Below are 23,863 nucleotides of genomic sequence, written 5' to 3'. Positions count from 1 at the left end.
GTTGATAAAAACTCATCTAGGTCCTCTCCGGGTACGTACTTTTGTGGTGCTATGTTTGTCCCTATGCTACTCATGATTCGAGTTCCTGAAAGGCTAGAAGTAAGCTGAAACTGATCCCCTGCAACTTTGTGTAAACTTTCCACGTGAGTCTTCATGGCATCCCTAAAAAGGTCTTGGCGGAGGACATCTGCCTCTCGAGGGCCCATTCCAGGTTCCGTTGGCCCTGGACCAGTTGTTGTATTACTGCATCCATTTCTATCAACGAAGGGTTGCACACATTCTCCATCATGTGCAGCACTTAATACACATGACATGTTGTCTATTCTTTTTATTATATGCTTTATTTCAGAAAAAAAGGGTCTTCCAATAACATCTGCTCATCCTCTTAGGTGTGGCGGAATCTGTTGCGTCAGATCTCTTTCGTCTTCAATCCCTAGTAAGCGAACCGCCTCCAGCGTTTCCTCACTCATGGTCCACCACCCCGCCGTAGCATCAGTCCTCCGAGAAGCCAGCTCCGCTCCCACTAGCTCAGTAAATCTCGTTGCCAGTTCCGGATCTCCTCTGCTTTTTGTTCCGTCTTCTGTCTTAAAAGGACTGTGCCCCTTTCCTATTGGCTGTTCCACCTCTCACTTCCTGTTGTCCAACAAAGGGGAGGAAGTCAATAATGTCCCCACTAGTTTTGCCTGACTTCCTTCTACGAACTGTAGGGAAAGAGAGGGGTGAGGAGGTAAGGGGTCGTTGAGCACTACATGACACCGAATCTGTCGCTATCCTCCTTCTCACTGGTGTCCACCTGACACCATGTCAAATGTGAGAGGATGTAAGGGTGTACTAATTTGAAAGCTAAGTTTCTTAGCACCTTGTTTTCTGATATAGTCATCTCCTGGGTGTTATAAAAGCCCCAAACTGTGCCGTAAAGGGCAGCTCCCAATGCTTTGTCTTCGAAGATCTGCAAAGCTGGTGCTGTAGGTTTGGTAAATGAAATACGGTGTTCCTTGAGGATGGCACCCACTATTCATCTGTGTTTTATGGTCATTTTGTCTACATGGGGCTTCCACATCATTATACAGTCAGCTTGATGTCTAAGATATCAAACAATTCCACCTTTTCGAAATGCTCAACCCATAGGACAAGCCTCCCCTTGTAGTTCTTGTGCTGGTTGAGTGTCAGAAATTTAGGCTTTGCTGTGTTGATCTATAATCCGTGGCTGCGGCAAAACTCATCAAAGCGGATCAACAAGTGATGAAGTCCGCTGGGGGTTTTGGAGATCAGCAGTGTCATCAGCGAAAAGTAAAATGGGTGTTTTTACACTAGCTAGGGAAGGCGCATTAGAAGGATACTGGGATAGAAAGTGTACCTTGTTACTAAGATAAAGGGAAAACAATGTAGGGGCTTGGACATAGCCCTGCCGGACTCCTTCACTAATAGGAATTCGGTCAATGAGCTGTCCCTGTGTGCCCCAACACATTTTAGTATAATTGCCATCATGCAATTGAATAACTAATGACAAAATATCAGGGGGCATTCCGATTTCCTGGAGAATGTGTCATAGCTTTTGGCGGGGAATGAGGTCAAAGGCAGAATTAATATTGACAAAGGCAACATACAAGTTGCCTCTGCCGATGAGTATTATCTTCCGGTACAGAAGTAAAAAATTAAAAACCTGGCCTATGGTACTCGTTTTTCTGCTTAAACCAGCTTGAAAAGGTGTTGGGATATCATTATCGTAAATCCAGTCCTGAATTTTATTCAGAGATAGACGACAGAAAACCTTTTGAATGTAATTATTAAACTGAATAGATTACTAGATTATTAGATTTAATAGTTTAATTTACTGGAACATTTAGATCGCCTTCTTTATAGATTAGAATTACTTCAGCTACATTCCATGAATCTGGGCTCCTTTTTCAGTGGCATTAAAAAGCACCATTATGTGTATTGATCAGTTTTCTTCGTTGTGTATAAAAATGTCCACGGGTACGCCATCGGGCTCAGGAGCCCTCCCCCTTGTACTGGCATTAAGGGAGGCATTTATATCTTGTAATTCAAACAATGGTGCTGCATGACTTGGGGGTTAACCTAATGGAGGAAACTCGTCAATAGAGGCACTGGAATCATTTGGTGTATACATTCAAACCAGACTAGTGGTAAGGTATAGTATACTGGTTGGGACATAGATGCGTTGTTTCCCCATTTGACCGAAGATACAAATTTAGTGGTGTCTTTGCAGAGCAAGCCTCCAGTAGATCCCGCCACCTCTTGTTATCCCAGTTCTGCTTGGCTTTAGATAAACTTAGCTTAAAAGCTTTCCTAGAAGACTGGTTACAGGCAATTTCCTTAAAGTTGATGGGCAATGCAAAGTGTTTTTTAGATTTTATGCAATCCTTGTTAAATCAAGAGCTGCGCTTGTGAAAGCACCTTGAGGAATGGGGCATAAGGGCCATAAGATATGACAAAATGTGATTAAAGAATTTTTTGTGCTGGTCCCCCATTTCAAGGGCGTCGATTTCCCCACTGGGGCAAGAATTCAACTTGGCAATGACAACTTACAAGTCAGAGCTAAAGGCAGGCAGGGTATTAGGGTGGGCGGAGACTTGGTGCCATTTGAGGCATGGCATATCATTAGTTCAGTGTTGCCAGAAAGGTGAGGCAGGAGAGTGTCTGGTAAATGGCTACCACAGATTGCTAGCAAGCTAAGACACAGAGGATTGTGGTCACTCTGCATCCTCTCAGCAACTATTAGCATGCGAGCAGTATATAATCAATGCGGCACATTTGGTTAAAAAGATTATAGTCATGTACCTCATACTCCCCATAGTGACAAGTGAATCAGACTAAAAAACAGACCCGTGTGTGGTTATGAATTAACAAACACCCGTGAATCATTTTAGCACCTCAAATCAAGAAAAAAAACAGACAACACTTTATTAGGATTCAAAAACAACGGAGGCATGAGACCTCAACTATATGTCACTACACTTATTTCACAAAAACCTAAATATAAGATGCAGGATCTTAGGGCCCGATGTAGGTCGCCAAATACCGGTCGGTAACGGCCGATTTCAGCCGTTACCGACCGGTATTTGAAGATGGAGATGTAGGGGCATGTTGAGATACAGAATCGGTCATTTTACCGATTCTGTAAAATACAGAATCGGTAAAATTACCGATTCTGTATTTTGACATGTAGGTAGCACTGCAATCAGTGCTACAGGGGTCTAAGAATTCGTTATTTACCACCAACTAGAAGTTGGTGGTAAATAATAAAAAAAAACCTTTAAAAAGCATTTTTTTTTTGCTTTTTCAACAGTGCCATGTTGCAGACATACATGCCCTAAGGGCATGTATGTCTGCAACATGTGCACCCATGCACAATTGAGGGGTGCAACAGGGTGTCAAAGTGACTCCCTGCCACCCTTCAATGTTTCCCTCAATTACCAAATCGGTATTTACCGATTCGGTAATTGACATTCATTCCTATGGGCCTACAGGCCCATAGGAATGAATGGCAATTACCCAATCATACCGATTCTGTAATGAAATCGGTAAAATTACCTAAATCCCGATTGCCAGTTCTTAAATACCGTATCGGTATGATTCGGTATTTAAGAATCGGTAATCTGGAATTACCTACATTGGGCCCATAATGTTTATTACTCAAAAGTACTCAAATCCCAGTACTTACTTACAGAAAATGGCCGCTGTACATCTAAATCAAAATCTTCTCCTTCGAATGTTTAACGCGAAACCATTTAGTCTCAGTATTCCAAAGGTTCCTAAGTGTCAGTGGCAGCCTGAAAAGATATGTATACGAGGCTGCTCAGTTGAATTCTTATCAACTCCTAATGTGCGACACTCTTACACTACTATTGTTCCCACCAACGTACCTGGGATTGTGTTCTTAACACTTCGATCGTATACCTGAGCAATGATATTATATACACGGAACCAATCGTTCCGTTTCTGACAACCGGTCCCTGCAGTACGGGGAAACCTGTAAGTTAGGAAATTACCAATCAATTATTATGCCCCACTATCTGGTATAAATTCGTAGTCAAACTTTCAGCCTTGTAAACCCCGGCATACCTGTAACCGCTAATCTTCGGCGTCCCACAGAATCCAGTGACACGATAATCTCGTGAGAGTTCAAGATTAAGAACATCTTTTGAAAATAGAGAAGGTGACTACATTCCTCTCTCCATGGCGGCGCCATCATGAAACGGCAGATTCACATCACACTATATGATGAAAGCTCACCTTCTCCCAGTAAGATCCACATTTCTCCCGTAATAAAACCCAATATCGGTTCAACAAAAGTTTGTCAAGCAACGGTTTCAGTGTGCAACACACACAACAAAGGAGGACGCTATACTTTTTTCAGAATAAAAACTACGCTGTTCTAGAATGGTGATTTCTCCAATCAATGATATATTATAACCTAGGTTTCCATATATACGACCTCAATGACTCCTCTATCAAAAGCGATTCAGTAAACCTCAATTACTCAGTCCAAGGTCTTACAGCAATCAAATTCCCAACAGAATATCGACGACATCTCAGTATGGCTACTACACCAATGGATATGTTAGAACCGAAGTTTCCCAACGATACCCCCTTATTACTCCTCCATCACTAACGATCCCAATAACTAAAGTCGCTTAGACAATGGTCTCGCGCGCTCCTAATATCTCAACATTCAATATTAGTAATATATACTTTACATATTGAATGCTTAAAAGAGATAGAAACTCAAAATACACCCCATGCCAGACCACTTTCATATGGTCACACTACAACAGGTTCTACCGTTGCTAAAGAAAGGCGACTTCCTTGCCACATTAGAGGCCAGATGTAGGAGCCCAAATACCGGTCGGTAACGCCCGATTTCGGCCGTTACCGACCACTATTTGGGTTTTGCAATGTAGGGGGCTTAAAATTACAGAAACGGTATATTTATCGATTCGGTAAAATTACCGATTTGGTAAATTACCGAATGGGAAAATATACAGATTCTGTAATTCTAGATGTAGCTAGCACTTCGAAGAGTGCCACAGGCCCTTAAGAGTCGGTATTTTACCACACAATTCTATTGTGTGGTAAAATACCGAATTCAGGTGTGCATGCACATCTGTGCATGCACACCTGTGCCATGTGACACACAGACATGCCCTTAGGGCATGCATGTGTGCCACATGTCACACAAGCCTGTACTTGGGGTGCTAGAGGGTGTCAAAGTGACACCCCCTGCACCCTTGCAGGATTCGGTATTTACCGATTCGGTAAATACCGAATCGGTATTGCCCATTGATTCCTATGGGCTTCAAGGCCCATAGGAATCAATGGGCAATACTGATTCGGTATTTACCGAATCGGTAAATACCGAATCTTACAGAATCGGTAATTGTTATTTAAAAATGACCTACATCTGCATCCTTCTAATTTACCGATTCATAAATACCGAATCGGTAAAATTCGGTATTTATGAATCGGTAAATTAGAATTACCTACATCTAGCCCTAGATCTCAAGGACGCCTACTTCCACTTTCACTTCCATCAATCGCACAGAAAGTACCTACGGTTCATACTAGAAGGTCCACCAATTCAAGGTACTCCCTTTCGGAGTAACTACAGTACCTCGAGTGTTCACAAAGTGTCTAGCAGTAGTAGCAGCACACTTAAGAAGGGACAACATTCATGTCTTCCCTTATCTGGACGACTGGTTAATAAAATCCAAGTCATACAACCAATGTGTACAGCACACGCATCAAACAATATGCCTGTTACACAAACTGGGATTTACAGTAAATCAAAAGAAGTCACATCTCCAGCCGTCCCTGTCGCAGCAGTATCTAGGTGCCACAATAGATACCTCCAAGGCAATAGCGTACCCCAACCCAACAAGAATACAAACTATGCAGGATCTTATCAAAAGATTCCAGCCACAACACTCACTACCAGCTCGAGTGTTCATGCAACTAATTGGAATAATGGCATCTTGCATTTTCATAGTACCATACGCAAGACTACAAATGCGCCCCATATAAGAGTGCTTGGCAAGTCAGTGGAATCAGGCTCAGCAACAAATAACAGTCTGGTGGTGGTAGAAGACCGGACATATCGCTCTCTGCAATGGTGGAACACCAAAAACCTTTCCATGGGCCGGCCGTTTATAGAACCGGTTCCACAAATTATACTAACCACAGACGCATCTCTCACAGGATGGGGAGTGCATTTACAAAGACACACAGTACAGGGTACATGGACACTGCAACAAAAACTACTCCACATAAATCATCTGGAGTTACTAGCGATTTTTCTAGCTCTAAAATCGTTTCAGCATTACCTATCGAACAAAGCTGTACTAGTCCGGACGGACAATATGACAGCAATGTATTACATTCAAAAACAAGGAGGAACACACTCCCTACAGCTCTCCCGGCTGGCGCAGAGCATATGGAAGTGGGCCATTCCTCAGAAAAATTTTCTGTTAGCAGAACATCTACCAGGAGTTCACAATCAAGTTGCAGATCTGTTAAGTCGTCAGAGACAACAGATACACGAATGGGAACTTCATCATCTAGTTCTTTAGCCATTTTTTCAAAAGTGGGGTCAACCAGATATAGATCTGTTTGCTACACACCACAACTCCAAATACCCAAGCTTCGCCGCCAGTTATCCACACCCATTATCCAAAGGCAATGCGGTATGGATGAACTGGTCAAACAAATTTGCGTACGCTTTTCCACCTCTCCCACTAATTCCATTAGTGGTACGCAAGCTACAGAAACATTCTCACACATTGATTCTCATAGCACCAACGTGGGCAACACAACCCTGGTACACCTCGCTACTAGAGCTCTCAGTAGTACCACATCACAAATTAAAACTCTCCCCACATCTACTGACACAGAACCATGGAGAGATTATGCATCCAGGCCCAATGCAGCTCAATCTAGCGATTTGGCTCCTGAGGTCTTAGAATTTGGATATCTAAATTTACCACCTGATTGCATGAATGTCATAAAAGAAGCAAGACGTCCTACCACTATAGCATGCTATGCAGCAAAGTGGAAAAGGTTTGTTGTATATTGCACAAATAACAACATCAACCCCTTAGATGTTTCCATACAAATCATCATATGCTACCTGTTACTTCTGCAAAGATCTGACTTAGCGTACTCCTCAATCAGGTTACATCTTGCTGCTATAGCAGCATATCTTCAAAACAGACAACATTTGTCATTGTTTAGAGTACCTGCAATCAAAGCGTTTATGGAAGGACTCAAAAGAATAATTCCTCCCAGAATACCACCCACTCCAGTATGGAATTTAAATATTGTTCTCACAAGACTTATGGGTCCTCCTTTCGAACCATTACATAAGTGTGAATTACAGTTCCTTACTTGGAAAGTTGCTCTTTTAGTAGCTGTTACCTCACTCAGAAGAGTAAGTGAGATCCAGGCATTAACAATTCAAGAACCATTTATACAACTTCATCACAATAAAGTGGTTCTTAAAACAAATCCAGAGTTTCTGACAAAGGTTATTTCACCTTTCCACCTCAACCAATCTATTGAGTTGCCAGTATTTTTTCCTCAACCGCAAACAGTTGCAGAAAGAGCTCTACATACATTAGATGTAAAAAGAGCGCTTCTCTACTACATTGATAGGACAAAACCATTTCGTAAAACTAAATAACTGTTTGTGTCCTTTTCTCCTCCACATAAGCACATAAGGGCAATCCTATTTCAAAATCAGGCATTGCAAGATGGATTGTTAAGTGCATTCAAATTTGTTTCCAAAAAGCAAAACACACTCTATCCATTCCCCCAGGGTTCATTCTACCCGTAAATTAGGGGCATCTATGGCATTCCTAGGAAATATACCATTAGATGACATCCGTAGAGCAGCTACATGGTCTAATCCGCACACATTTACAAAACACTACTGTGTAGATGTGCAGACAAAACAACAAGCAAGTGTGGGCCAGGCTGTACTCAAAACATTATTTCAAACTACTGCAACAGATGCGGGTGGTCACCGCTAAGGGAGAAACTGCTGTGCAATCTATGCAATAGTGTGTGGTCTGCAGCCCATATGCCTCGAACGGAAAATGCTACTTACCAGTATGCATTTGTTCTTGGCATGTAGGGTTGCAGAACCACACACGCCCACCCGCCTGCATGTATCTGTTGCAGTATTATCTTATTTAGGTACACAACAAATGGTGATCTTTATCTGTACTCATACAACTCCATCATTTGCCCAATGGCGAAAACAATCTGACGATGGAGTTGATGCCAATGCGCACTACGATCTAAGGGAGGAGTCATCCAACAGACAAAGGGCCAGATGTAGGTCGGTCGGTAACGGCCGAAAATCGGTATTTTCGGCCGTTACCGACCGGTAAGTAAGAATTGGTTTGTAGGGGCATATTTTTACAGAATCGGTAAATTTACCGATTCGGTAAATTTACCGATTCTGTAAAATACCGAATCGGTATTTTTTACCGATTCGGTATATCCAAATGTAGGTGGCACTCCTGAGAGTGCCACAGGCCTTACAGATTCGGTATTTTACCACACAATCCAATTGTGTGGTAAAATACCGAATCCAGGTGTGCATGCACATGTGTGCATGCACACCCTAGCCATGTGACAGACAGACATGCCCTAATGTGTGCCACATGGCTCACATGCCCGTCTTTGGGGTGCTAGAGGGTGTCAAAGTGACACCCCCTGCACCCTTGCTAAAATCGGTATTACCGATTCTGTAATTACAGAATCGGTATTGCCCATTGATTCCTATGGGCTTCAAGGTCCATAGGAATCAATGGGCAATACCGATTCGGTATTTACAGAATCGGTAAATACCGAATCTTAAAGATTCGGTATTTACAGATTCTGTAATACCTACATCTCCCCCCTTCATATTTACCGACTCTTAAATACCGAATCGGTAAAATTCGGTATTTAAGAGTCGGTAAATATGAATTACCTACATCTGGCCCAATGACTCTTCCAATACAACAACAAAGTGTAATCATCAGGGCCCACCACCAGATGGTGATCTAATGCAATAGTGTGTGGTTCTGCAGCCCTACATGCCAAGAACAGATGCATACTGGTAAGAAGCATTTTCCTTTCCTTTTATCGGATTTAGTGATACATAAGAATAAATTGTATATTGAATGGCGTATATAAAGTTCATTACCCAGTAAAACAGCAGTTGTTCATAATATTTTTAATATGTGTGTATCTGCATACACTACCTTTCCCTAATTTCGGTATGAGGAATTTCAAAAGTAAGTTCCTCAAATTTACAGCAAACGTTTGAATGTGGGAAATTATCATTACATTCAAACCGGCTCAATTCTTCTCTTAAACAAATGTGTAAAGCCATACAACGCAGGGTCTAATGCTGCATATATCTGTGTGTGACCTTATGGTCACAGTTTTAAATCCCAACCTGGGTTTACTCAGCTTGTCATCCTCCGATGTAGATAAAACAAGTACCATTGAGTTTGGAAACAATGGGGCATATTAGCAAGAACCTCTTTAAAATGATCGCAGTTTTAGCGGCAGGAAACTGCCGCTAAAACGGCGACAATGGGCTTGCTAATATGCGTTATAGGATTCCAATAGAAGCCCAGGTTAGATGTGCAGGACATCTCATTCTCTCATTCATCCCAAACCTCATGCCACTACTATGATCCCCAAAATAACACTTTCGACACTCTTCCCTACTCCCCCCTCCTTGCATCATCTTATACCTCTTTTTACTATTCTCATCACCCAAAACAAGCCTTTTTTAACCCTCCCTCTGACTCTTCCTCCCTCCACCTCCCTTTAGTAGTCACCCTCCACCTCCCCTTTTCTCATCCCAAGCCTCCTCCTACTTTTATGAGCTCCAAAACAAATAAACAAAAATACAAACAAAAAAACCAATTATAAATCCTTCCCTCCTATCCCTCCAATATCCTTTGAAATCCAAATAACAGACTATACTAATTCACAACCAATCCTTTATGGGTTCCGTAGTAGTCAAGTCAATTCAAATATTCTTATAGAGCGCACTTATCACTGGAAGGTCTCAAGGTGCTTGCAGCAGAACAAACAGCGACAAAAGACCACAACTCCTGACCTGGCCAAGTAATTATTTATGAAGGTGTTTACTTAGGAAAAAGCCAAGTTTTAAGATGTTTACAGAAACATTTATGATCCACTATGGATACAAGATGTGATGGCAGTTTGTTCCATAGCATGGGAGCAAGATAAGAAAAAGAGTGACAGCCATTACGAGATGTACGTGCACGCGGCTGAACCAAATATGATTTGGTGCCAGACCTTAACAATCTCTTTGGTATATACCATTGGAGCTTTTTTGCTAAATACTTAGGGCCGGTATCGTACATTGTCTTATGGGTAAGTCTTGGAATTTTGAAATGGCTTCTTAGACGCACTGGGAGCCAGTGAAGATTTTTAAGGTTAGGGGCAGCTGGAGATCTGGGGGGAAGGTCAAGGACCAATCTGGCTGCAGTAATCTGAAGGATCTGAAGCTTGGAAAGATCTTCATTTGATGCTGTGAGCAGGGCATTTCCGTAATCAAGACGGCTGATGACTAGAACCTGCACCAGCGGTTTCCTTGCTTCAGTGGGAATCCACTTAAAGATTTTACGGAGATTGCGCATAATCCCATAGCAGATACCTAGGACCTGATTGACATGGGTTTTCATTGAAAAAGTCCAGTCGATTGTAATTCATAGGTTTCGTACTGCTGACTTAGGAGAGGGACATGAGCCTAATTCCTAAGGCCACCAATCTTGTGACCAGAATTCCTCTGCTTTACCAAAAAGAATAATTTTGATTTTGTTGCCATTCAATTGTAGCTTGTTACTACTCATCCAGTTATTTATATTGATCATACAACTTTTGAAGCGTGAACGTGTGCCAACGTAATCAGAGCCACAGGTGACAAGTAGTTGTGTATCGTCGGCATACGACACAGTCTCAAAACCATACGATCTGATGATATGAGCTAATGGAGTTAAATACAAATTAAACAGCATTGGGCTGAGTATAGAGCCCTGTGACAGGACGACTGCATGAGACTAATGACTCAACATGAACGGTGGTAAAACGGTCTGTTAGACAGCTCTGGAACCAGTCCAGAGCCTTCCCTCTGATACCCACCTCCCACAGTCGATGTTTCAAGATACTGTGGGAGATGGTATTGAATGCCGCGGACAAATCAAGGAGAACCAAAATTGCTGGTTCCCCTCTGTCCAATGTGAGCCTAATGTTGTCAACAATCTCAAGCACTGCAGTCTCCGTGCCATGGGCAGCACGGAAGCCGGACTGTGACGGGTCCAAGAGACCGTAGTTCTCTATGTAAGCAGTGAACCGTTTGTTGATTAAATGCTCCAATACCCTCCCAAAGTAAGGTAGCAGGGAAATGGGACGATAATGAGCTGGTAGGGAAGGATCAGCTGATGGTTTTTTAAGAATTGGCTTGACTTGCGCATGTTTCCACCTAATCGGTACATTGGCTTGCTCTAATAACATGTTGAAAATTTCGGTTAAAGAATTAGCAAGAAGCGGCGTAATCTTAGTGCAGGCGCGGGGAGAAAATGGGTCTGCTGGGGAACCCGATTTAATTTTACTTAGGCCTTCAAGTACTTCATCAATGGTTACGGGTTCAAATTCCATTAACCGTGGCGCATCATTGATTTCCTCAAAAGAGGATATCGTGGGTGGGTTCCTGCTTTGCAGAGATTGGCATGGATCAATAGGTGGGAAGGTAGGCATAGATGGATTTGATTTAATTATCAAAGAAGGCAAACACAGAGTCTACCCACTCTTGAGTCAGAACAAACAAAGACTGCTTGACCGAAGGAGATGTAAACTATCTAGCGTGCTACTCGCCGAAAAAGCACTTCAGCACCTCATCAAGGATAGCAAGAGATATATAAATGCAAACCTTTTTACCTCTTCTACCCCTTCGCTATCCTTCTCAATCCAAATAACTGACTAACATATCCACCACTCAAATTACTTTCATATTTTCACCATACTAATTCACAACTAATCCTTTAATGGACTACCCGAAAAAGCACTTTGACGTCTCATCAGAGGTAGTAAGCACTGTATAAATGCAATTACAATACAGTACAATACAATGTGGCATCATTAGCCAAGAAGCAGATTATTGTTGTTTTTTTATAAATGATCAAGAATGGCATGTGTATCAATGTGTGTGGCAAACTGTTAGCTGGCCAGGGATCCAATGACTTTTCAAAGAACAAAATGAGGGCGCTGGACCTATGGCTTGCAGAGTTGGTGTTGCCTAGACTGGACTTCATGAGGGTGGTGTGATGTAAATCATCGTTGAGCAGAACACAGCTAAGTCACCAATTGGCATGTCATATATAACTTGCAAGCATAAGGTGTATTTGGTTCTTTAGAACCAGGAAGAGAATGTGTCCACTTTTTTATATATTGACTTGAAATTGTTTACAATTATTTTAGGAAGCTAATGGGCTAGATAGTTTGGGGGGAGGGGGGCCTGAAAGCATTGTTTTCAGCCCTTATTTTAAATCCCCTCCATACATTATGAGTATGGAAAGTGGGTGAGGTCAATAAACAGAGTGCAACAAATTCCCTACGGTCAATGAAATAAAATACCATAATATGTGTCACTGTGTGCAGGGATATGTGGTCTTAAATTGGACCATGTGCAAAAGTTGGGAAATTGAATTGTATGTCGTTTTTATCGTTTAATAAACATTCCTGACCTTCAATGTCGAAATCATTGCCTTATTATTTACCAGAATCAATGTGAATTGTGAAAGTGCAGCTTAGCATGGTACCATGATGTGGGCATAGTTCCCAAGGTAGATCACAGGTCAACACAGATGTAAACAACTTGAATTCTAACAGCCATAAATAAATTATAATAATATTGATTTACTAGCGATAAACTAGCATATGCAAAGCACCGTTCTCATTGTGTAAGCACTTGTAACATTGACTTTCTGCTGGGTAAAAAATAAATGTACTTAATCCTCTCTTCCTTTTTTAGGTCAATCAGTGAATTTACCAAAAACATATCCAGGTATGTTTTGCACTTTTAATGAATCTCATAAGTTATTTGATGCACCGCAAATTTGCCACAACTTAGTGACATCTTTACATTGTGGTTCATGTTGAATATTGTGTCCCTGTTTAATGATTTACTGATATATTTCTTCGGCTGTTCGATTATGTGATATTGTTGGTGAATGACTTTTTTTAAATTTTTATTTTTTAAATAAGTACCTCTGGGCTTACCGTCTATTGGGACAGGGGACAGGGGGCTGTTATGAATGTATTTATGACCCGTTCCTCAAATGCTGCTATCTTGTGTTATACCACCAACTATAATCTCGATGTTCTGACAGTGAATTTGCTATTGTTCTATAACATATTACTTATGTTTTTAATCTGTTTCAAATGTTCTGTTGATGTATTCTTTTATGGCTTGTAGTTAGCCGAATAAAGATATTTTGACTGACTGACTGTGTCCCTAGAACATTGCATATTTTAAACATGCTGCTTCCCTATTTTCACATTCAGTATTCAGCTTGTGTATATATGTTTTTGTATATCCAGCCATCTCACACTCTACTTATCCTCTTTCAGTCTAATTATTCAGCTGCAATCTGGCTTTCATGAGCTTCACTCTACAGCAACAGCCCTCTTCGATGCCTCCAACAATTTTACCTTCTTACAACTCTTTACTGTCTTTTAAGTGGGTTGACCACCCAACCTTGTTGATAACTTCCTTCCTCTCTTCATCATGAGTATTGAACTGGAATGTTTCTCATCCAATTTGGCATATTATTCCTGGGCATCCAGTGCTCCTCTTGGTTTTTTACCACTGAACTTTTCTATGCTGATGCACTCCAGAACTCTATCATCGGACCTCTTTCTTCTGCTACCACCTTTCTCAGTGACATCATCTCCTTTGGCTTCAACTTCAATCTAGGTGCGAATGACGCTATACATCTGATGTACATGCAAATTAAGAAATTGTGGAATAAAGAGCTAATAATAATTTGAAGACTTGTGGTGCTGTCGGGTTACACTGCTGTGAGATCTTGGTTTCAGAGATAAGACGGGTTGCTGGATCTGGGCTGCAGGTGCAGTAACTAGCATCTGAGCTCAGCAAAGTGGGCTGAGGATATGTATATGATTCGAATGGGAGTTACCCTCAGTCACCAAAGTAGACGGTCATGCACCATACATAACCAGATGGGTGTGGTTTGTCATGCTCTTTTGGTGTCCTGTGATGCAATTGCAGATGTCAGCTGTGCTGCACCCTCTTTTAGCTGAATTGCCGCTTTTGTCTGTGTGCAGGCGTCTCTGTGCCTGCATTAGATCTTGCTCCTTGACCTCTTTGCATTTGGAAATCTCTAGTTCTTGCTCCACATGATTTTACTCCCTCTTGGTCTGTCCCCAGGTATTAGAATGGGTAGGTTTCACTTTTGAGCAGATTACACTAGCGTGAATGTAGAATCCTAGACTGATAAGGAGTCACCAACACAGATTGATGACAAAATCTAGCGTCAGTTTTTCAGTATCTCCATCTTGTGCCTACATCAGCAACAACAACAACACTTCTCTCATCCTCTGTGTGACTAGTGCAACCATTTATAGCCTTATCAACTTTGATCACGCCAATATGTCGTTTCACGGATGGCCTGATTTTGAATTTTTGGATATGTACTTTCATGATGGCAACATGATTGAAAATCGTGAATAATATTTGCTACGCTGCATGCTTGAATTGGAATGGAGGTGAAAGAAGTATAGTTTGACATAGAACAACATGTGACTGCAGTTACCACAGTTAATAACACAGGTCTTGGTTTAGCCCAAAGATAACCGCCGCTGCCGTTGACCTAGCAAACTTATGGTCAGTACATTTTAATGAACTCTCCTGCAGCTCACCTTGCGTAAATAAGTGTAGCTCTCTTCAAGGTACTTGAATTTCTTGCATGGTGTACTCTTTGTGCTGATCACTATTGGAATCAATGCCAGCCAAGCGACTCGGTGATCACCTTGTAACCATTTATTCCAGTTGATGTTTATTGCAATGGAGAGGGTGAGTGTGTTGCTTTTGCACTAATGTTACTTTGTTTGAATGCACAATTCGCGTTTAAAGTAAGGCTGCAAAGTTATTGGCCCCAACTGTGAAACTACAGGACACCAAACTAATTTCTGCTGGTTACTTCTAACGGCAGATTCCTCAACTTTTGAATATCCCCAGGTCCCAAACTAGGTATAGAGAATGCTTTAACAATGCTCCCTTCCTTCGATCGGTGGCCGATGTGATTCTATAGTGAATCCATACTACTGTGGAAGAGATGGAAAAGAGCAACACTTCTGCATAATAACATCAATTCCTTTCCTGTCGCACCTTTCAGTGAGGATCCGGAGCTCTGACTCAACTCTGTCGGTCTTCTGATGCCATCATACTTTTCTCATTTAGAGTGCCAGGGACAATATCTCCCTGAAACTGATCAGATTCATGAAGTGCTGCCGCTGTAGGGAGCAGATGTCGGTCATGGACTGGTGTGGCATGAGCCAATGGTGCTTGGGCTCCGGGCAAGACTCAAACGTATTCAATAAATGTGCCCTCATGCACCCAAAGGCGATGCGGTACCGAGTGGTGTAACTACATCACTTAATACAAGAAGATGTTATGGTTTTTGCAGAAGTTCCACTCCAAGTTACATGCCACTTGCTGTTCGTGGAGTCTGTTCCAAAGAAAGTCCCATTCCTGCTTGAAGTCTTTCAGATAAGCTGAAATGGAATGCACCATAAGCAGAATACATCTAAGTGAGACTCTACCCTGTCCAGCCACTCAAAAGTAGATGAGAAGTGCAAGGTCGTCAGTTGAAAGGACTTATAAGCACTTACAGACTCTGACTGGGTCCTGCCGTAGATCATGCTTTAAATCACTGATTTCGAAGTAGCCATGTTGCAGCTCTTTCAGACACTTCAGCGCACCCTCTAGTGTACCTTTGGGACCCATGGAGCATTGAGAGGCTCCTGCGCCTATTACAGAGTCTACACTCTAGCCCTATGGCTCATACCAGTACCTTCCATCCCAGTGCTGATACTCACTTCATGAGGACCCTATTTGGATGCCACTTTGTAACCTTGAATCAATGTTGAACCCTTTGTAGGCATATGTTGTGCTACTTGATTATGAAAGCACAACCAGTGAATTTGCAACCAGACTTTAATCCTCTACCACTGTCTCAATGCCAGCACTGTCAGAAAATAACTCTAAAGCGGTTCTGAGTATGCAAAATGTTTCCCATGACACTGATGTTAATGAGGAGGCAGGCAACCTACTTGCTTCTCTGTTTACTGACGATAGGTTATACATTGATTTACAAAATACTAGGGCGCTGGATACATCTCCAGAGACTGTGCTAGACTCGCTATGTAGGCTGCCAACAGAAGAAGGTGCCTCCTTCACAGTACTTATGTGAAACGCAGTGGAAGTCCTAAATTTACAGTTGCCTACTGTTCAAACAAGGTAATTTTATGTTCGAGGCATGTGAGCTGTAGATCACGCTTTGCATACTCCTGACATCTATTGTAGGGTCCAGAAGTTGGCATTTTGTTTTTCTTCGAAGAAGTCTTTCCAGTCACGAGGTAGGTGACTCCTCCTTCCAATAATAGTGAGGATGGGTATCGACTCCATTGTTAGATTGTATTTTTTCCGCCATCTGTTTCGGACATGAATTGCTGCGCTTCGGTTCGACACCGTTTCTCGGGTTCCCCTCGGTGCGCAATCCACTTACCCTTGACAGTATTGTTATTCGATCCGGTTTTCCATTCTCCACGTATCGTAATGTTCAAAAAAATCTTTTTCGATCGGAAACTTTGTGGAAGGACGATGGGCCTAGCCACGTTGGTCCAGCTCGCAGTCTATGGAACGGACTTCATTTAAATTCTGTCCTTTGTGCCACGCCAAGTTCCCGCGCACCGACTCTCATGAAGTGTGCAACTTGTGCCTCGCCCTGGAGCACGACGAACAAGACTGTAATGCGTACAGACCCTTCCGATCCAAGAAGACGCTCCATGACCCCTGGGTTCTATATCACGAAATGCAACAACAACACAGCCGTTCCGCTCCAGATCTTTTTGGAGAAGATTCCGAACATGATGTCTTCGACGCCCAAGGAGCCGAGGAAGAAGGAGAACACATTTCCGTTTCAGAAGCCGACTCCGACATGGACGAAGACATCCCCCAGGGTCAGTGTATCGTGAATACCGATCCTCACCTGCCCCAAACTCTGCCTCTGCCCAAGAAAAATGCTCTTGTCCCTCCTCTGCATTCGGGTCAAGGTCGGCACCGAGACCATGTTTCGAACGTACCGCCTTTGGGCCCGGCACCGAGACCGAAACACGTTTTGGTAACAATTCCTTCGCTACCGAAACCAAAATCATCTTCGGATACTAACACTTTGACGCCCAAAACATCGGCTCAAAAAATATTGGCATCGAAACAAAAAACCTCTACTACTCCATCAAAGGTGCATTGTTTCAACGTCCCGCCTTCAAACCAAAACAAAAGGAACTGGTCAGCAATCCCAATAAATAAATAATTTTTAAATTTTATTTCTGGTTTTAAGACCCAAACATCTCAATTTTAAGGACAAAACTGTCTTTTTTTTTATTATTGTATCGTACTATATAACTTGAAAATGTTTGTATATTGGAAGTATTGTAAGATTTTAAATAATCAAACAATAAAGAATTTACTGGTCAGCAATCCCAAAACTGGACATATTCATGCACAATTGCCATTAAAACCCAAATCAGAACGGAGGACAACCACCACATTCCTCTTAAGAGAAAACATGTTGGTACTAATCCCTCTCCTCCTCCTCTATCACCTCCTTCCCCACCTAACCCAAATTCAATAATAACACCCACAAATTCACGACAATCACCTGACAACCAAGATGATTGGGATGGGGTAGACGATAATAGTCCTGATCCATGGGACGAATATAATACAGAGCCAAACGCAGATAACAAACCAGATTTATACCCTACAAAACCCTCTCCACCTGATGATAATGTATGCTACATAGAATTAATAAGTAGGGCTGCTGAATATCATTGAGTTCAGCTTCATGAAGAGTCACTTGAGGAGGATTTTCTCTTTGAAACACTAAGCTGTTCCCAGAGATCAACTCATACACTGCCTATGCTTAAGGGCATGCAAAAACATGCGGACGACATTTTTGAAGATCCCGTTTGCTGAAGAATTCTTACACCAAGGGTAGATAAGTATAAATCTGCACCAACAGATCGGGTTTATATCAAGGGTCAATTGCCAATGGATTCCCTAGTGGTTTCTATTGCCAGTAAACGGGCAAACTCACAAACCTCGGAAGATGCCCCTCCTCCAGACAAGGAATATAAACTAATAGATGCCTTGGAAAAAGGAGTAGCTGCACAGGCAGTCAATCACTGGTGTATTGCCAATACCCAGGCTCTCTTAGCTAGATAAGACAGAGCGCACGATTTAATTGGAACAATTGCTCCAATTTCTACCTAATGAACATAAGGCTAAGTCACACGACCTTTTTCCGTAAGAGAAACTATTTTCAAACGCTTCTATTAGATGCAACTGACACTACCGCTTGTGCAATCAACCCCAGTGTCTTGCTAAAAAGGCACGCCTGGCTTAGAATTTTGGGATTTAAACCCAAACTCCAGGCTTCTATCTTAAATTTACCTTTTGATAAAGAGTATCTCGTTGGTCCTGTGGTAGACACTTCCTTAGAGAAGATGAAGAAGGACACTGGTATTGCAAAATCTATGGGAGCCCTACAGTCCCCATCCAATCAGGGTTCTTTACATCGTTCCTTCTACAGGGGGGCTCAAAAGCATATCTACAGACAACACCTTAACATCATATAGAGGCAACAGTCAGTCACCCTCTTCAAGATGTTACTTTTGAGGCGGATTTAGAGGCAATAATGGCAAAGGAAGAGGTAAAGATTCCACACCCGGCACCTTCCCCTCAACAAACAAACAGTGATTGCCTCCTCTTCCCCCCAATCATTCCACACCTGTCTGGGCATGTCACTCTCAATTCCTCCCCATCTGGCATAAAATAACTTCAGACAGATGGGTCCTAGAAATGATCTAATCTGGTTATTGCCTGGAGCTTACCAACAATCCCACAAACATTCCTCCACGTTCACACAAAATGTCACCAGAGGGTAAATAAGTATAAATCTGCACCAACAGATCCGGTTTATATCAACGGTCAATTACCATTAGATTCCCTAGTGGTTTCTAATGCCCATAAATGGGCAAACTAACAAACCTCGGTGGATGCCCCTCCTCCAGACAAGGAATCTAAACTAATAAATGCCTCGGAAAAAAGAGTAGCTGTACAGGCAGCCAATCACTGGCGTATTGTGAATACCCAGGCTCTCTTAGCTAGATAAGATAGAGCGCACTATGATGAATTGAAACAATTGCTCCAAGTTCTACCTGATGACCATAAGGCTAAGTCACACAACCTAATTCAGGAAGAGAAACTAATTTCGAACACTTCTATTAGATGCGCTTTAGATGCGGCTGACAGTGCCGCTCGTGCAATCAACACTAGTGTCTTGCTAAGAAGGCACGCCTGGCTTAGAATTTCAGGGTTCAAACCCGAAGTCCAGGCTTCTATCCTAAATCTACCTTTTCATAAAGAGCATCTCTTTAGTCCTGTGGTAGACATTTTCTGAGAGAAGATGGAGAAGAACACAGACGTTGTAAAATCTATGGGAGCCCTACAGTCCCCATCCAATTGGTGTTCTTTTGTTTTGCTCCTTCTACAGGGGGGCTCAAACGAATGTCTACAGACAACACCTCAACATCGTATAGAGGCAACAGTCAGTCACCCTCTTCAAGAGGTTAGTTTTGAGGTAGATTTAGAGGCAATAATGGCAAGGGAAGAGGTAAAGGTTCCACACCCCGTACGCCTCCCTCAACAAAGAAACAGAGACTTTCATCCTCTTCCTCCGAACCTTCCACTCCTGTCGGGGATGTCTCTCTCAATTCCTCCCCCTCTGGCATAAAATAACTTCAGACAGATGGCTCCTAGGAATGATCCCAAACATTCCTCCACATTCACACAAAATGTCACCAGAGCATCTACACCTCCTCAAGCAGGAGGTTCACTCTCTTTTGCAAAGGGGAGATATAGAGCCCGTACCTTTACAATATCAAACATCCGGCATGTACTCTGTATACTTTCTAATACCCAAAAAGGACTGCTATCTCAGGCCTATGTTGGACCTAAGAGAGTTAAATCAATATATTCTCTCAGATCACTTTCACATGGTGACAGTTCAACAAGTGCTCCCACTCCTACAGCAAGGCAAGTTTATGTCTACTCTAGATTTAAAGGACGCATATTTCCATATTCTTATACATCCTGCTCATCGCAAATATCTCAGGTTTGTGGTAGCGGTACAACACTACCAGTTCAAAGTGCTTACATTTGGAGTCCCCACTGCTCCCAGAGTATTCACCAAATGCCTGGCAGTAGTCGCTACTCACCTGCGAAGATAACATATTCATGTCTTATCATACTTGGACGATTGGCTGAGCAAAGCCAGTTCTTACCCAAAGTGTCTCCAGTACACTCAAATAACAGTTATGTTACTGCACGATCTCGGGTTCACAGTAAATGTGTTGAAGTCCCATCTCCAACCCTCCAACATGCAAACATACTTAGAAGCCACTCTCAATACTCAAAAAACTCTAGCCTGTCCCAATGCAGCCAGAATCTGCAATATTCAGGCTCTAATTTAAAAGTTTCAGCCCAACCAATCATTACCAGCCCGAGTATATATTTGCAACTACTGGGAATGATGGCGTCTTGCATCATAATAGTTTTCCAGGCAATAATTCAGGAATGCTTAGCACGTCTGTGGAATCAGTCTCAGGGTTAATTGTCAGATCTAGTGTTGGTAGATGGCCGCACCCATCGCTCTCTACAGTGATGGAATCAACAAAACCTATCTAAAGGGTGACCTTCATCGTCCCAGTTCCACAGACAGTGCTAACAACATACACATCGCTCACTGTTTGGGGAGCTCATCTCCGGACTCACACGATTCAAGGTTTGTGGAGTCAAAAGCAAAAGCAACTTCATATAAATCATCATGAGCTGCTAGCTGTATTTCTAGCGCTCAAAGCCTTTCAGACTTACCTTGCACGCAAAACTATCCTGATACACACCAACAACATGACAGCCATGTATTACATACAGAAATAGGGGAGGGGCACACACTATTCAGCTGTCAAGCCTTGCACAAGCCATTTGGAGGTAGGCCATACAAGTTCTCCTCCCATTCTTTCAAATGTGGGATTTTCAACAGATAGGTCTGTTTGCAACACACCAAAATGCAAAATGTCCAAACTTCGCCTCCAGGTATCCACACCCATTGTCCATAGGCAATGCACTATGGATGAACTGGTCTGGGATATTTGCCTACGCTTTTCCGCTTCCCACACTCATTCAACTGGTGGTTCAGAAGCTCAGACAAACATCCCTCACACTGACACTAGTAGCCCCCACATGGACACGTCAACCTTGGTTCACTACCCTGTTGGTGCTCTCAGTAGTTTTTTATCAAAAACTACATCTCACATCCAGTGTCCTCACACAGAGTCATGGAGAGATAAGACATCCCGATCCCAAAGTTCTCAACATAGCGATCTGGCACCTCAAATCATAGAGTTTGGCTATCAAGGGGTTGCTACACGGCTAAATGGCAGCAGATTGTTATATATTGTAATAACAACCATATTAAACCGCTAGATGCTTCCATTCAAAATATCATTTGGTAATTATTACATTTACAGCAGTCAGGATTAGCTTACACATCCATACGCTTACATCTCGCTACAATAGCTGCTTACCTTCAAAATAAGGAAGGACTCAAAGAAGTTATTCCACCAAGACTTCCACCTGCTCCAGTGCGGAATCTTAACATTGTCCTCACCAGACTAATGGGTCCACCCTTCGAGCCATTGCATAAATGTGAACTGCAATTTCTCACTTGGAAAATTGCTTTCCTCATTGCTATTACATCACTGAGGAGAGTGGGTGAGCTTGAGACACTAACCATAGAGGAACCATTATGTCAAGTCCACCAAAACAAAGTGGTCCTTCACACTCAACCCAAATTCCTACCCAAAGTTATATCTGCCTTTCACATCAATCAATCCGTTGAGTTGCCTGTGTTCTTTCCTCAACCAGATTCAGTGTCTGAACACGCTCTACACACATTAGATGTTAAACAAGCATTATTGGATTACATAGATAGAACAAAACCATTTTGTAAAACTAAACAGCTCTTTGTGGCTTTTGCCCCACCACACAAAGACAATCCTATTGCTAAATCTTGTATTGTTCGTGGATAGTTAAATGTATTCAAACATGCTATGCAAAAGAAAAGAGGACTTTACCAATACCCTCTAGCGCGCATTCCACCAGCAAACTAGGGACTACTATGACTTTCTTAGGAAACATCTCCATAGCCGGCATCTGTAAAGCTGCAACATGGCCTACACCGCACACATTCACCAAGCACCATTGTGTAGATTTGTTAGCGAGACAACAAGCTAATGTAGGCCAGGCAGTACTTAGAACACTCTTTCAGACAACTGCAACAGCTACAGGTTAGCCACCGCTTTGGGATAGTACGGCTGTATAGTCTATGCAAAGCATGGGATCTACAGCTCACAAGCCTCGAACAGATAATGTTACCTACCCAGTAAGCATATGTTCTTGGCATGTAGAGCTGTAGATTCACTGCGCCCACCCCCCTCGCCGGGTCACTATACCTGTTGCAGTTCTCTCTTACTTTATATACACACACATGGACATCTCTATTCTGCTCTTACTAACTCCATTCTCTCCCTCTGCAGGAAAACAATCTAACAATGGTGTCGATGCCCATGCGCACTATCACCGAAAGGAGTAGTCACCTACCTTATGACTGGAAAGACTTCTTCGAAGATAAACAAAGTGCAAACATCCGAACCCAACACAAGATGGCAGGAGTATGCAAAGCATGTGAATCTACAGCTCTACATGCCAAGAACAGATGCTTTCTGGTTAAGTAACATTATCCATACTGAGATTCTTTAGACATGTCCCACCTGTTCACGGCCACTATTGCCATTCAACTAGACTTTTACAGATACTCTAATGGGTACTTGGTCCAAGCTGTGATTTGTCCCTCTGGTCATTCGACCTGTTGCCAGGTGACATAGACCAGACTCTGTTGATCCTGATCTTCTACCCTTGAAAGGTTGTGGATGCTGCTGTCAACGAGTAAGGGCACTCGTAATGCCTTCCTGACCAATCTTCGTGTAGAAAGTCAAAGCGTATGGATGGCTCCAGAAAGAGAATTGTCTTTTGACTAGTTTAACCTTAGGATCCTTGAAAGCACTGTGCTTTCTGGACAGGTACACACATTCTTTATGGGGCATGGTCAGCGTGATCTTGCCAGCTGTCCTAGACATCAGGGCCTCGCTAACACAAGCAATTTGTGACGACCAGGACCTGTCAAAGTTTGCCTTACTGGCTGGTTTGCACATGACAAACTGTCTTGGAAGAGCAATTGGGACCAGCGTATTGCTTAAACCCCACACCTGGTTGCAATCAGTTGGGTTTTTCAGGGGATGTTAAAGCGCTCCTTTCGAACTTGCCCTTTGTTGACTAAATTGTTTAGGAAGAAGGCTGATTCTGTTGTGAGCTATTGAAGGATAGTCA

At 42.5% G+C, this 23,863-nt stretch overlaps 1 protein-coding gene across 2 annotated transcripts in view; it reads left to right on the top strand.

Moving 5' to 3' along the window:
• FAS (Fas cell surface death receptor) overlaps positions 1 to 15,309 on the top strand; it is a 195,444-nt gene extending 180,135 nt beyond the window's left edge. The window contains exon 8 of one of the 2 annotated variants that reach the window (XM_078642877.1): positions 13,091 to 15,309. In XM_078642877.1, coding sequence (XP_078499003.1) covers positions 13,091 to 13,093 — 3 coding nt within the window. In that variant the 3' untranslated portion in view covers positions 13,094 to 15,309. The remainder of the gene's footprint in view (positions 1 to 13,090) is intronic. The other variant, XM_078642878.1, reaches the window with a different exon arrangement.
• The last annotated feature ends 8,554 nt before the right edge of the window (positions 15,310 to 23,863 follow it).

This window comes from Lissotriton helveticus, chromosome 5_1 (assembly GCF_964261635.1).
Source record: "Lissotriton helveticus chromosome 5_1, aLisHel1.1, whole genome shotgun sequence".
Classification (NCBI taxonomy): Eukaryota; Metazoa; Chordata; class Amphibia; order Caudata; family Salamandridae; genus Lissotriton; species Lissotriton helveticus.
This window is presented reverse-complemented; position numbering and strand designations above follow the sequence as displayed.